The 13,961-nt window shown below is 35.0% G+C and overlaps 1 protein-coding gene across 1 annotated transcript in view; it reads right to left on the bottom strand.

Moving 5' to 3' along the window:
- The window catches only part of TTC29 (tetratricopeptide repeat domain 29), a 198,783-nt gene that overhangs the window by 81,550 nt on the left and 103,272 nt on the right, over window positions 1-13,961 (bottom strand). The window contains exons 9-10 of the mRNA XM_012783760.2: window positions 9,818-9,909; window positions 1,669-1,792 (exon numbers count right to left, since the gene is read on the bottom strand). Coding sequence (XP_012639214.2) covers window positions 1,669-1,792; window positions 9,818-9,909 — 216 coding nt within the window. The remainder of the gene's footprint in view (window positions 1-1,668; window positions 1,793-9,817; window positions 9,910-13,961) is intronic.

Raw genomic sequence — 13,961 nt, 5'->3', positions numbered from 1 at the left:
AAATACTTAAGATCAATTAGAGAAGAGTGAGTGAATAATGACAAAGAAATGGCCTGGGGACCCGGAGGCAGCAGAGGAAGCACACAAAACACAGGAAAACCTGAGCGACACTGAGGACACAAACGAAGAGGGAAAGCAAAGTGAGAGGCCAGAGGGAGAGAGAGAGGCAGGGCAGCACCTGAGCAGCCTGAGTGTGAGAGAGCAGGACCAGGAAGAGGGCAGGAGGGGCGAAGGGAGTGAGGTCGGTAAGGACCAGGAAAGAGGAGGGAGAAAAGGAGACTTTTAGGATTTTAGGTCACAGGAGAGAGAGAAAGCAAATGAACTAGGGAGAGCAAGAGAGGAAGAATACGAGAAAAGTAATGAGATATTTTGTTTGAAAGCACTTTTCCCATAGCAGGAACTGAAGAAATAGTAATTTCATTCATTCTAATTAATTCCAAACTCTATTTCCTTAAAAATCCTAAGTCATTCTGAATTAAAGTTAATTTTATAGAAAATAATAGAATGCTGTAGTGGTTAAGGGTATAGATTTGAATGCCCCTGCCACCTAGAATCTTGGAGACTTGGGGTTAAGTTAAACTCTCTGAGGATCTGGAAAAGGAAAATTGTTTGCTACCACTAAGGGTGTAGAGAATAACAAAAGCTAATGCTCATAAAGATAGCACTTCCTTCTCTCACTATAAAGCATGATTCTAAGTGCTTTACATATATTAATTCAATACTCACAGCAACCTTCCGAGGCATCCAGAAGTTCAAGTAACTCGTTTTAGGTCATATATCTTTCACTTATAAGTGAAAGAGGTGGGTTTTGAACCCAAGCAGTCTTGTTTCAGAGTTAGTGCTTTTAATCACTACATACACATCCTCTCAGGGCCAAAGATAAAAGTACATAAAGACAGTCTGAGAACATGACTATCCTTAAAAAATGATGGATTTTATTTATGATCAAAACAGCAATTATGGCGATGATAACTAGAGAAACAAGCCTCTCCCATACCATTTCTAAAGGAAAACCTGTAATAAAAAGATCAAATAGTAGAAAATATGACAGAAGTCCATTAAGACTAGTAAAAGCCCATTTTGCTAATAATGGCTTCTCTCGAATGGGATAATTTTATTTTGGACTTTTCTTCCCCCTTTTTGTTTTCTTTTATATAATCAAACTATTGCTAACATTCTATTCCAAATTTTCCTTCAAAATTTTTCTGGGGATTGTCACTTCTCCCAAGGCACCTGCGTGGGGGGAGTGTCACAGCTGCATTAATAAAATAAGAATTTGGAGCGAGAGAGATGAATGTCTGTGTAGGCAGACGGGAGCCAACAGTCACAATGAACTTCCTTTGAATTTAAATATTTTCATTGCTCCTCAGATCCAAAGTCACTGAGAAGCCTCATTGTCATTGGCTTCTAAGTGAATATATGAATCAGGGTTAGCGCTTGCGACGACTGCACCCCAGATGGCACTAAGGTGCTGGAAGAAGAGGAAGAGAAAGAGGCTTTTCTCCTCCCAACCCTTGACTTGTGTGTTAAGTATGTCCCTTAGTCCCAGGCCACTCTGCAAAACATATTGTGAGAAGGCAAGGATCACATGAGGCTAGACTTTTAAACCTACAAATTTCTCCCTACACACTGCAAATTTCTCCATAAACAAGACTCATATACACTCACTTTTTCATTGTAGATGTCTCCAAGCATTGTACTTGCTCTCACAATATCTAGGCTTTGGAAATTGTTTCTTGCAAGTTTCACAACTTTTTCCAAGTAGTTAATTGCTTCTGTCATCTCTCCTTGGCTGGAATAAAATAGGAAATCATTGGAGTATCATCTCACTTAATGTCACAGTGAAGAAAAGGTATTTTCTGCCTTTGCTGTAGAAAATGCAAGATGGTTATCAGGATAATGAGATTTAGGGTGCAAATGCCAAATTAATAAATATATGGCTTGTTTTTGTTGAAGTATACAGTGAGTTAAAGCTGAAACTTTTAAACTTTCACACATTGCTGATGGAAATGTAAAATGATGCAACTGCTCTGGAAAACAATTTTGGCAGCTCCTCAAAAACTTAACATAGAGCTCCCATATGACCTAGAAATTTCACTCCAAAATATATACCCAGGAGAAACAAAAACATATGTCAACACAATAACTCATACCCAAATGTTTATAGCAGCATTATTCATAATAGACAGGGAATGGAAACCTAAAGTCTTATCAGTTGATGGATGGGCAAACCAAATATGGATATTCACACAATGGGATATTATTCAGTCTTAAAGGATTGAAGTAGTGACACATGTTACACATGGGTGAAACTTGAAAACATGCAAAGTGAAAGAAGCCAAACACAAAAGATCACATACTGTATAATTCCATTTACATGATACGTCTAGAATAGGCAAATTCATGAGACAGAAAGTGGGTTAGTGGTTGCTAGAGGCTGAGGAGTGGGGGGAATGAAGAGTGACTGATAATCGGTGCAGGGTTTCTTTTCAGGGTCATTGAAATCAGATAGTGCTGATGGTTGCACAACTCTGTGAATGTACTAAAAACCACTGAACCACAGACTTTCAGAGATTGAATTGTATGATATGTCAATTATGTCTCAGTAAAGCTGTAATTTATTTTTAATTTTTTTTATTTCAGAATATTATGGGGGTACAAATGTTTAGGTTACGTATATTGCCTTTGCCCCACCTGAGTCAGACCTTCAAGCATGCTCATCCTCCAGATGGTGCACACTGCACCCATTAAGTGTCTTTATACCCCTCCCCCCCACCTGCCCAACACCCGATGAATGTTATTACTATATGTGCACTTAAGTGTTTATTTTTTAAAAAATAATTTAAAAGTTTATAAAAGGTGACTTCTAGTTTATTCTTGCAAGCATCCCTCAGCAGTGAAAGTTTAGGTGTCACTAAAGTCACATATACATGTTACATACTCTTGCAAAATGCTCAGAAAGACATAAAATTTCCAGCAAAGTGCTTACCATATACTAGGTATTTATATCTTTTTGAGTGGAGGACCCACTAAAATTTGAGAAGGGAAACACATACGCTGTATACACGAAAATTACATATCCAGGTAAATTGTGTGAACCTTAGTCATATGAATGCTTGGAGTCCATGATTCTAAACTCCTGGATGTTTCAGTAACATCAAGAAACTTTGAGAGCCTAGCAAATGCCCTAAAATATGCTGATTTGTTGCTGGCCATACCGTGTTTCCCCGAAAATAAGACAGGGTCTTATATTTATTTTTCCTCAAGAAGACACCCTAGGGTTTATTTTCAGGGGATGTGTTATTATTTTTAAGTATGGTACAACAATCTACATTTATTCAAATATAGTTAAGTCATCTTCTTTTGGAACATCATCATAACTCTCCAAACCCCGAATTCCATCCCGAATTTCTTACGACTCTATTTACTTTAGACCCACTGGCCCTAATCTCTCGTGTCTAACAATAGAGCTCTCATGGGCAGATGAGAAGGGCTGCTCATCTTCTTTACCTCTCCGCAACAAAATGCATGGGTAGCCACGCCCATCACTAGGTCTTATTTTCAGGGTAGGCTTATATTGCAGAAATGCTTAGAAATCCCACTAGGGCTTATTTATGGGTAGGTCTTATTTTCGGGGAAACATGGTAATTGCTGGGGAATATAGTTCCTGTCCTTGAAGAGTTTCACTGTCAACTTAGAGAGATAAATGCGTAAATTCCTACATGGGATTAACTGTGATAGCTGTTATGAATTATATATATAGTGCTTTGAAACTTGTAGCACATTCATTTGACTCTCTTCATAAGAGCAAGTCTAGAGTTTGTGGGGTAAATTTGGTCCTACAAGGCAGCCAAAAGGAATTTTGAGCCAAATTTGGTGAATGAAATGGTGATCTCAAAGACTTCATATACATTTGAAAAATTATAGTATGCACTGTGGGTGACATCTTTGAGCTGTATAAAATGTGTAGTGTGCCTATAGATTCACAAGCCTCTTGCTCTAGTCCGTGTTCCTTCCTCCTCTCAAACAAGGACGCACAAATACTGGTGCTATTCTAAAGAACCCATCACAAGATCAAAAAGCATTTTCAAGGGAGTTTATTTTAAAGCAGGTATTGGCAGGATTAGGGATATTGCCTCACATAACCTCCCAAGATCTGGATAACATTCATTTTCATAGGTAAATTGTGGTATGTTTACAAAAAATAAGCTGGATAACGTGAAAGTCACAATGAGTTGTGGTATATATTAGAAAGGTCTAGGCTTGAGTCCCAGCTCAGCCTCTTAGATGAATAACTTTGATCATATTAAAGTTATAAAACTGAAGGAAACTTCAGTTTCCTTTCTTAAAATGACCACGAATTGCTGCAGGATGAAACATTGTGTCAATGTTTAGCCCGGCACATAGTAGGGATTCAATAGATGGCACTAGTGTTATTGTTACCGCTCAGTGAAATAAACAGTTATCACATTCACTGCTCTCTACTAGATCTTATTTACCATAAGCTGAAAAGAAAATTCAATTTAGCTAAGCATGTTTTTTGAAAACCTTTCATCATACAATGAATTAAATACTATGATTTCAATGTATGCTTTGCAAAACAGCCGCACACATAAAATCCTGATGTCTATTTTTTAGGGGCCAGGATCAAAAAACATTTTTTGTTTACTTATCAGATACCACCAAATACATTCTTTTTTCCTTCCTTATTGCTAAAAGAATACTCTACCTATCAAAAATAGAATGGACTTTTACATTCCTGAAGCTGTGAATACTGCTTTTATGATTCTGTCCTCATTTTTTCATACCAAAATTAAGACTACTACTCCACAGTTAAGCATAGGTCAATTCTCAGAAAAATTATGCATTGTTTAGGAATTTTTCAAATACAAGCATAGAATAAAATATAATGAGAGGGTTACTAATTATTTTAATTCAAATATTTATTTTGTGAGACAACTAAAAGGTATTGAGAGAGTTCAAGAGCATAACATATTAATAAAAATATAATATTTAGAATTTTGAGCAAACTTGTAGATTTTTAGGGCTAACAATGTTTTATCAGATTGCTGTGAATTTTCTGAGCTCTTCCCTGGAAAAAAAATGATAAAAAAGGAAAAAAGTAGATATTTCTTTGCCTATCACTTTAATACTTTAGGGAAAATTATTGATATTGTTATTATTTAGCTAAAACAGACTCACTGAGGCTTATTTATGCTCATGTTCCTAAAAGCTGATATATTTTCAATGGAAGCACATTTCTGATTAGGTTTGACTTGCTAAGTATTGTTAAATCAAAGTACACACAAATAAATAAAATAATAAGTTTAGAGAACAAACAAATACAAAATAGTATAAATAAAGCTATTGCTGGGTAAGTTGTTTTCTCCCAAAAGAGCAAAAGATCTCCAAAACATCCCAAATTATCTGGAACTTGCTCTAGAAAATAATGCTAGAGAAAAAAAATCTTTCTATTATAAATTACATGTTTCACTCAAAGAGCATACAGTTCTATAGCCAGCAAAGTTGTTAATGTAGCATCTGAAATATTAATATTATATGTTGGTTAAAGGGTTTTCAAATTTAAAAATTAAGAATATATTTAGGAGCTATTCTTTCTTTGGAAGAGGAAAAAATCAAATATTTTCTTGCAGAAAGCTACAGATTATTTGTATAAGTTAAAGGACAAGGTTAAAATGTTAGACAAATATTAATTCCAGTTTTCTATATGCAGTGCACAGGTGCAACTTGAACAGCATATTATATGGTATAATCATTAAATTCATTCAACCAGACCTTAGAGAGTTAAAAACATATATTCTGAGGAACAGGACTCCTCGGTCCAAAGAATGAGAATGAAACAGTGCAGAATATTTGTGTATCAAGGTGATTCCAGTTTCCAACTGGGAAAACAGGACTGTTAACACCCACGTCCCCTGACAACTGTCCAATTATGTATATCACACTTGGCCTACTGTTTGCAGTAGAAGTAATCAATAAAGGATGTGGTTGAGTGAACATAGATTTTGGTTGAACCAATGCATGAAAACTTAATCATTTACTCAGAGAGAAGAAATCAAATAGAGCAGAGATGAAACAGCCACTAAGGGGTTTGTTGATTGTGCCACCAAGTTTGTGGGCCACAGATGAAAGTAATAAGGCAAATGGGATCAGTGATAGGAGAAAATGTAAAAAGCTATTCTTAATTTCATGAATTAATAGAAATGTTTTGATGTATTTTGGGGTCATTTTTAGGAAATTTCGCATCAAAGCCTGGATGTTCCATTTTAAAGAATATATGAAAATTACTAGGGCGTGTCATTTCTCTCAAGCAAGAAGAAATTAATTTTCAGCTATAACCGAAAGGTAATTTTCACCCTTGAAACTTTTTACTGATTGATTTAAAGATCTCCACTGTGGAAAGTTTTCTAGGAAATAATTTAACTCACGTTTGCAAGAAAATTTACAATTGGTATGGAATAAACCCAGAGATGGGCTACTTGTGACCAGTGTATCTTGAACACGGTTTTGTGAGCTTTTTCCTCTTGATTATTTTAAATAGCCTGAGTAGGTTGGAAAATTATGGGATTTAGTAAATAGGCTTCTTCAGTAAAAGAGGCAAAAAAAGATATATACCACAAAGAAAACTGAGGAGTTTTCCTCTCCATATTTACTCAAACTGTCGATATAATAATGATATTTACTTGATAATTTCTCAATTCACTTTCTTTTTGTGTTATGGAGCACAATTCTGGCTTTTATAGTAGTGTCATTGGCAACTGTTATCATTTTAGAATATCAACTCTTTTCTTCACTAGTATTTGAAGTAGATGGAAAATAACATGATAAATGCTTATTTTCTGTTATGTTGCTTAAACTCTTGTGTAATTAATATTATTCAGACCAATAGTAAAAATAACAAAACTTGTTCACTATTAAAACCTTCTTCTATAACTCTAACACTAGGTCTGGGTCTAGCATCACCAAATGGGCAACTCTGTATTACCAAATTCTCAGTCTTCGGGGAACATGGTGTTTTTCAATTGAGGGCTCAATATAAATTCTTATAACCATTTTAGAAGCTTCCAGCCTTGGAGCTTATTCACCTTTCATGCATGCTCAGCTGATGGCTGTAGACACACACTTATCCCAGACATAGCTATCCTCTTCCATTTCCTTTTAAGAGATAAAATATGTTTACAGAGATAGGGCTAACCATTAGTGAAACTTGTGCAATTGCACAGGTTAGGAAAAAGAGATTTAGAGATGATGCTAAGCTTCATATGCAACTTGATTTATTTCTCAGCTGCCACCACCATAATTTCCTCTGTCTGGGCCATGCTCCATTTTCTGCATGTGGCTGCTAACCTGAAAAGGACAGTTTAGGGCTATGAAAGGGATGATACATATATATGTGTGTTTGTGTGTATGTGAGTGTGCACATGCATGTTATTGAAGAACATCAAGCTCTTCAAGCAGAATTCTCTAAAAATGATCACAAAATTTATATCAAAGCATTTATACTATTTGTGGACTGGATTTAATAGGGCTTCTCAGATATCCAGAGTGCTTTTGTCCACCTCTACAGAATTTTAGATTTTGAAACATCTGCCTGCTAATAGGTTGTACTCAGATTATTTTGTACAGATGTTGGAAGAATATGCTGAGGCTTACACTCCCCTGAGCGCTCCTCTGATACCAGTGCTGCAAAATGGCAGATTTGGATTGGAAAGCTTGTTGTGGCCTTGGGACATTTTACCTCCATGACCTCAGAAAAAGTATCTCCTGTGCTCTTTCGTGCATTGTATAACATTATAAAAATAAGAATCCATGTCTGCTATACAAATCATTGATAACTTTATTGTACTTTAATAGGTGGAAATTCTTATAAGTGTAATTAATTTCATTTGGTATAAAAGTGCAATGGGAATAAATCTTGCTCCATTATATGTTTGCCCTAAGGCAAGTTGCTAGGCTACAGAGAATGTTGGAACAGAATTGTCCCCATTCCTACCTAAAACAAACTCAACTTCATGATATATCAAATATAGATGTATCCCTTCCCACTCCTTAACCCCAAATACTTAAGTAGCCAAATTAAAATGTTAGACTGCCTGTTATTGCCAAAATTTATCACATAACTATTTAACCCTCCACTTAGCTTTGATTGTATAGACAAGGAATACAAATCCTAGGGTGGGAGCTAAAATATTCTAGATGAGAGACAAGGTGAACAGGTGAGAATTACTTGAAGACAACTTCATGTCTCCAGAAATTTCAGAAATAATTATAAAAACATCAGTGATCAAAGGGACATTCCAATACTTGTCCTGAACATAGTAAATGCTCAGTAAAAGTTTATAATTTTTTTTTTTTTTGCTTGGGGTGTTATTTCTTTAGTTATGTTGAGACACAATAATAACTGTGCAGGATTAGGCCAGGTTTGCTACTACAATGCAAGGTAAAGAATCCAACCATTTTCTACTCATTTGGGGCAGCAATAATAGCAGAGTCAAGTAATTTACTAATCAAAATTACCTAAAAAAAAGAGAGTAGGTTGGTTTGTTCCAAATAGACATTAAATTGAATTCTTACCAATCTATTCTTTGTATTCAATCATCTGCTTTTTCCACATTGTTATTTGGAAAGTAAATGTTTTAAGGGATAGCTGGGTTGGTCTTCCATGGACTAGTTATCAATCTTTATTTGGAGAGACCACAACACTCACAGGTTGCTTGCCTTACCCCTGGCTGGCTCTATCTTTCTTGAGTAAATGTCCATACTCTCCTTATAAATATGTCTGAGTTCCTAAACCATTTATCCAGTGATGACTGGATTTTATTTGGTATTTTGTAGGGTACCTTTCATTTCATTGGTATTGATATTATAAACAATGATTATTATATTAGCAATGGTGCTTATATAAAGATGATTTCAATTTCAGTTTACTATGTATTTAATGTCTCAAATGCCTTTCAAATAAGAATTTTACCTTGTAATACACCACCTTGTATGTGTGTACAACTGAAACACAAATGAGAAGAAATTAAAACTTAATGCAATCTATATCTATTACTACTACACCACTACTACTACTACTATTAGTAAAAAGCTATATCTTGGATATAAGACAACATACCAAAACACAAGGCCTTAACTTTGATAACTTTTGTTATTTTTCTATCTTGGATTAGGTAATAATGCTTAAGTATATAAGGTAATGATTAAATGGAGCATATAATGATCACAATACAATGAGTGAAGAGAAAATCATATCTCTTCCATAGAAAAATATGCATCAGAAGTTGTTCACATGTTTAAAATTTTCTGTTTCAAAGGAAATATTGGGAATATTGGTTTTGCACTCAATTGTTTACCCAGATATGCTCAAAGGAGAGATGTCTTAATGGAAAAAGCATGATTGATGCATAAATGGAAACTTTCCTCCAAGAAGAGATCTGGAAAGGTTAGGGTGAGCCACAGTTACTGAAGCGTACTACATATTTCTGTGCTCTTTGCTTTCTTAACCTCTGAGAAGTGACCTGATTTTTTTCTCTTTTATTCAAGGTCATCACTAAACTTATAGAAAACTGAGAAGAAAATAATACAAAGGAGGAGTAGACAAAGAAGAGTTTAGATGCATATTTTAAAATACCACATTGGTCTAAAATAACTTACGATGAAAGGGTCACTTAAGAAGGGCACTGCTTAAAATTTAAGCAGGCAAGTAATGGAAAGCGACAGACCTCAAACAATTTAAGTCTTTCACAGTTGAGTGAATTCACAGTGACAGCAAGACGAGGATGTGCTAACTTACCTCTGCAGGACCTTGGCTATTGCTTCATAGGCTCTCCCCAGATTGAGATCATCATCCTGGTCTGTAGAGATTTTACTGTAAGTGTTAAGGGCCTATCAGGAAGAGAAATACATATTGAACACTCAGTGCGGCCAGATTCACTGATGTTTCATTTCATAACAGAGAAGATTAAAATTAATAGTTATTTTAATGTCTCTATAAAAAATTTTGGTGTATTAAAAATTCATGTTGGCTTGGTTTATTTTTATCCATAGAATAACTTGTTTCATGGCAATCTCTTTAAGCCATGAGAGTGAAGTCTTACTTTTGTAAAAATAATTCTTTTCTTGCACAACCCCAAATCTTCCAATTTATCTAACTTAGGTGTGAATAAATAATTGAATGGCTTACATTATTTTAAAATATGGGACTATTATCTAAGGTAATATAAGATAGATTGTAATATTCTACTATGGTAGCTTAAACATCACTTTTCTTTCTATAAATAGCTGTTTGGAAAGCATGAATTTAGGTGCTAGGCAATTTCTAAATCTATCATTTTATTAGATGCATATCTCACAGTTTGTACATGTATACAGTATATACTAAAATATTTCTTACAAATGTACTTCATTACCAACAATCTCTTCAATAATCAAAAGATTATAGCTGCCACAGCCAAACATATGATCTTAATTTAATTTAATACTGACATCATCAGAATGGTATCATTTTCCCTTTTCCTTCCCCCCCTTTCAATGGCCAGAAGGAGAAAAATACACAAACCGAAATCCCTATTCTTTCTTTTTCCTTCATTGTTACTTGACCCAACCTTTTACACACATGAGGACACAGGAAATCTCCAAAGACCTCTATCGAAATCCTTTTTGCACACTTTCTAAGAAAGAATTAGTGAAAGTCATTTGGTGATATTTGGGAGGGAGATTCTGTATGAGAAGGACATAGTACGCCTTGTGTGCTACTGCCTGAATTAGACGGCCTATAAGGCCTAAGTATTAGAGGCAGGGTTGATATTTTGGTTTTACTTTCTAAAGTTAATATTTGGGAAATAATTTCAATGAGGCTATTGTGATACCTCATAAAATTTGGGTTTTATGTGGTTTGTAAGAAACTGCTTGACACAATGCTGATGTTAAAACTTACATATATATATATATATGTATATATATATGTATATATATATATATATATATATATATATTGATCCAGGGTTTTAATTCCTGCTAAATATACTAAGTTCAAAATTTTGTTTCTTGTTTTCTTGTACTTTAAAAAATTAATTTATTTTAAATTGACAAATAACATATGCACCACTTCACCAACATAACCGTTTTTTTTTGTTGTGAAAACATTAAAAATTTATTGTTTTAGCAGTTTTGAAATATATAATACATTATTTTAACCTTGAGTTTTATTTTTGAGTCTCCTAATAAGCCTTGTATAAATCTGAGAATATTCTTTGCACTCTGTCTTGCATAACGAACAACACTTAGATTTAATCTGATATGACTTGACATAGACCTTTCCGAGTTAAAGACTTTTTGGAATCCAAATATCAAGATATTTAGAAAGAGAATTTCTAGTGTGTTATTTTAGTCCATATATTTTCATATGACGTTCTAGAATATTAAAGTAAAGAAGAAATAGTATTCTATTTTTGTGCCCAAATAGTTCACTTGTTTATTCAGCAAATACTGTTACTGTGTCCCAGGTGCTATGTTAGACCACAGGAAATCTTATGTAGATGAGAATACACTTGCAACCCTGAAGGCATTTATAGTCCAGTGGTACAGACTTTGGACTGATGCAACTATGAGAATTGGCAATGGTTAAAGACAGGGCTTACACTGTGCTTATACTGCACCATTCTTCCATGTCCCTGGACACCATGGGCCCTGAAGCACATGGTCACATCCAGAGGTACCCAATTTTATCTGAGAGATGTGACTCTTTAGCCCATGGATAGCAGGGTAGGTGCCCAAGAAATTATAGGTAGATCCTTTATTGTTGATGGCTCCTATCCCACATCAGTGAGCCATACTTCTAGGGAGCAGCAGGGTCAAAACTCAGCTCAGTCTGGGCTCTCAGCTTTGGCTCCAGACTTGATCCTATGGTAGGTTGCTCATGGAGACAGATGTGGTCTACTGAATGAACACTAATCTGAGAATAAGAACTTTTGGATTCAAGTCCTAGCTTTTCCTCCCACCCAACAGATTTGAGCCATGAAAGCTCCTTGAGTTTAATTTCCTTATAAGTAAAAAAGAAAACCTACTTCTGAGAGTTATTATGAAGCTATTCTGATATAGTATAAAGTGCTATGTAAATCTTAGGACAAGAATTCTTTGGGAATCTGTTAACCAGCTACCAGTGAAGAGATCCTGGCAGGGAGTTTACCCCTCAAAGAAAGACAACCCATCTTATTTGTGGCTTGAGAGAGTTTGGGCATGTCCTTAAACAACTGACATAAAAACAGGAAATATAAAAGCAATAGGTGATTATTGCCAAACAGAGAAACAGTCAATCCCACAAAAATCCATATTTTGTGGGATTTTGTGGGAGGACCTTGCAGAAGAGCTTCTCTGAGTCAAAGACAAAGGCTCTGCTCCTCAGGAATGTAAGCTGTAGCTGGAGAGAAGGGTATGTAAGGTGAAATCATAAGGAGACTGACTACAATGCAAAACCCAGCAGATGGTGAATTGTGCATTTCAAAGCGAAGGAAGTAGGAAGGTCTTCATTAAAATTAAAAAACAAAAATTAGTGGAAAAATAGCATAAGATTATGCATTCTGTAAATGACAAAGATGTTTTATACTATTTTATGATAAGCAACCTAACATGCTTTTTAAAGTAGGTAAAGCATAATCTATAAATTATTAATAATAAATATTGATCAACTTGAATCATTAGGACAAATAGTGAAATTTTTTAAATTTTTTTTTCAAGGAATACTTCAAATAAGAAAATACAGTGTGGCTACCTGAGGCATCCACTGAATTTTATTGACTACCCCTGAGGTATGCAATATGTTAGAAACAAATCCAAGGTCTGGGTGGTTAAAATCTATCACTGCAAATCAAAGATAGGCAAGAATAAAAAAAAACCCCAGGTGCAAAATATTTTGATGAATTGAAAACATATATCTTTAAAGTTTACAATGAACGTAATTAACCTTTGTCCAAAGTCAGGGGAAAACACTGATGTGGTATGCTACTATGTAAATTTCAATGGACACCAAACTGTGCATGGCAATATGGTTACTAAAGCTGGAAAAGTCAGGTCATATACCTAATAAATATTGAGTGCTACATAGCCACTTGATCCAATAGCTCCAATAATTTCAAAAAACATTTTCAAATAAAAATCCAAGTTCCCAAAATGAAATGATTGTCATTGGTTACCTAAAAACAAAACTAGCAGAATATTTAGCATAAAAAATGAGTTTGTACTAAAAATAATGTTGGAGATATGCTACAAATTTTTAAAACAATTGTTTGCTGTAAAATCAGCAATTGCCTAGGGGAACACTGGATTTAAGTCAAAGATTGTCAACTTTCAAAAATATTAATAGACTATCTCTCTGAAAGGAAGTAACAAAGTATGCTGGGTCCTATCAGAAGATTAAGAATTAAAAATTTATAGGAATGAATTTGGGCCTGAGCTTTGGCAACTTTAAGAAGACACAGGAAGATGTTTGTAGATCTAACAGTATGGGACACTTAATTGTTTCCTTTCCTTTTTCCATGCTTTAGACTTCCAGGTGAGGGTACCTTAAACAGAAGAAAATGAACTACAGAGGGCCTTTGAAGAACACAGGTTTTAACTGCACAGATCCACTTATATCATGTTTCCCCCAAAATAAGACCTACCCATAAAATAAGCCCTAGCAGGATTTCTAAGCATTTGAGCAATATAAGCACCATCCCGAAAATAAGACCTAGTGATGGTCGTGGCTACGCAGCATATCTGCACAACACATGCATTTCATGGTGGAGTGGTAAAGAAGACGAGCAGCCCTTCTCATCTGCCCCATGAGAGCTCTATTGTTCGACATGAGAGATTGGGGCCAATGGTTCTAAAGAAAATAGAGTCGCAAGAAATTCAGAATGGAATTCAGGGTTTGCAGAGTTATGATGCTGTTCCAGAAG

The sequence above is a fragment of the Microcebus murinus genome, chromosome 15 (assembly GCF_040939455.1).
Source record: "Microcebus murinus isolate Inina chromosome 15, M.murinus_Inina_mat1.0, whole genome shotgun sequence".
NCBI lineage: Eukaryota > Metazoa > Chordata > Mammalia > Primates > Cheirogaleidae > Microcebus > Microcebus murinus.
The sequence above is the reverse complement of the archived record's forward strand: the minus strand, read 5'-3'. Positions and strand labels throughout refer to the sequence as shown.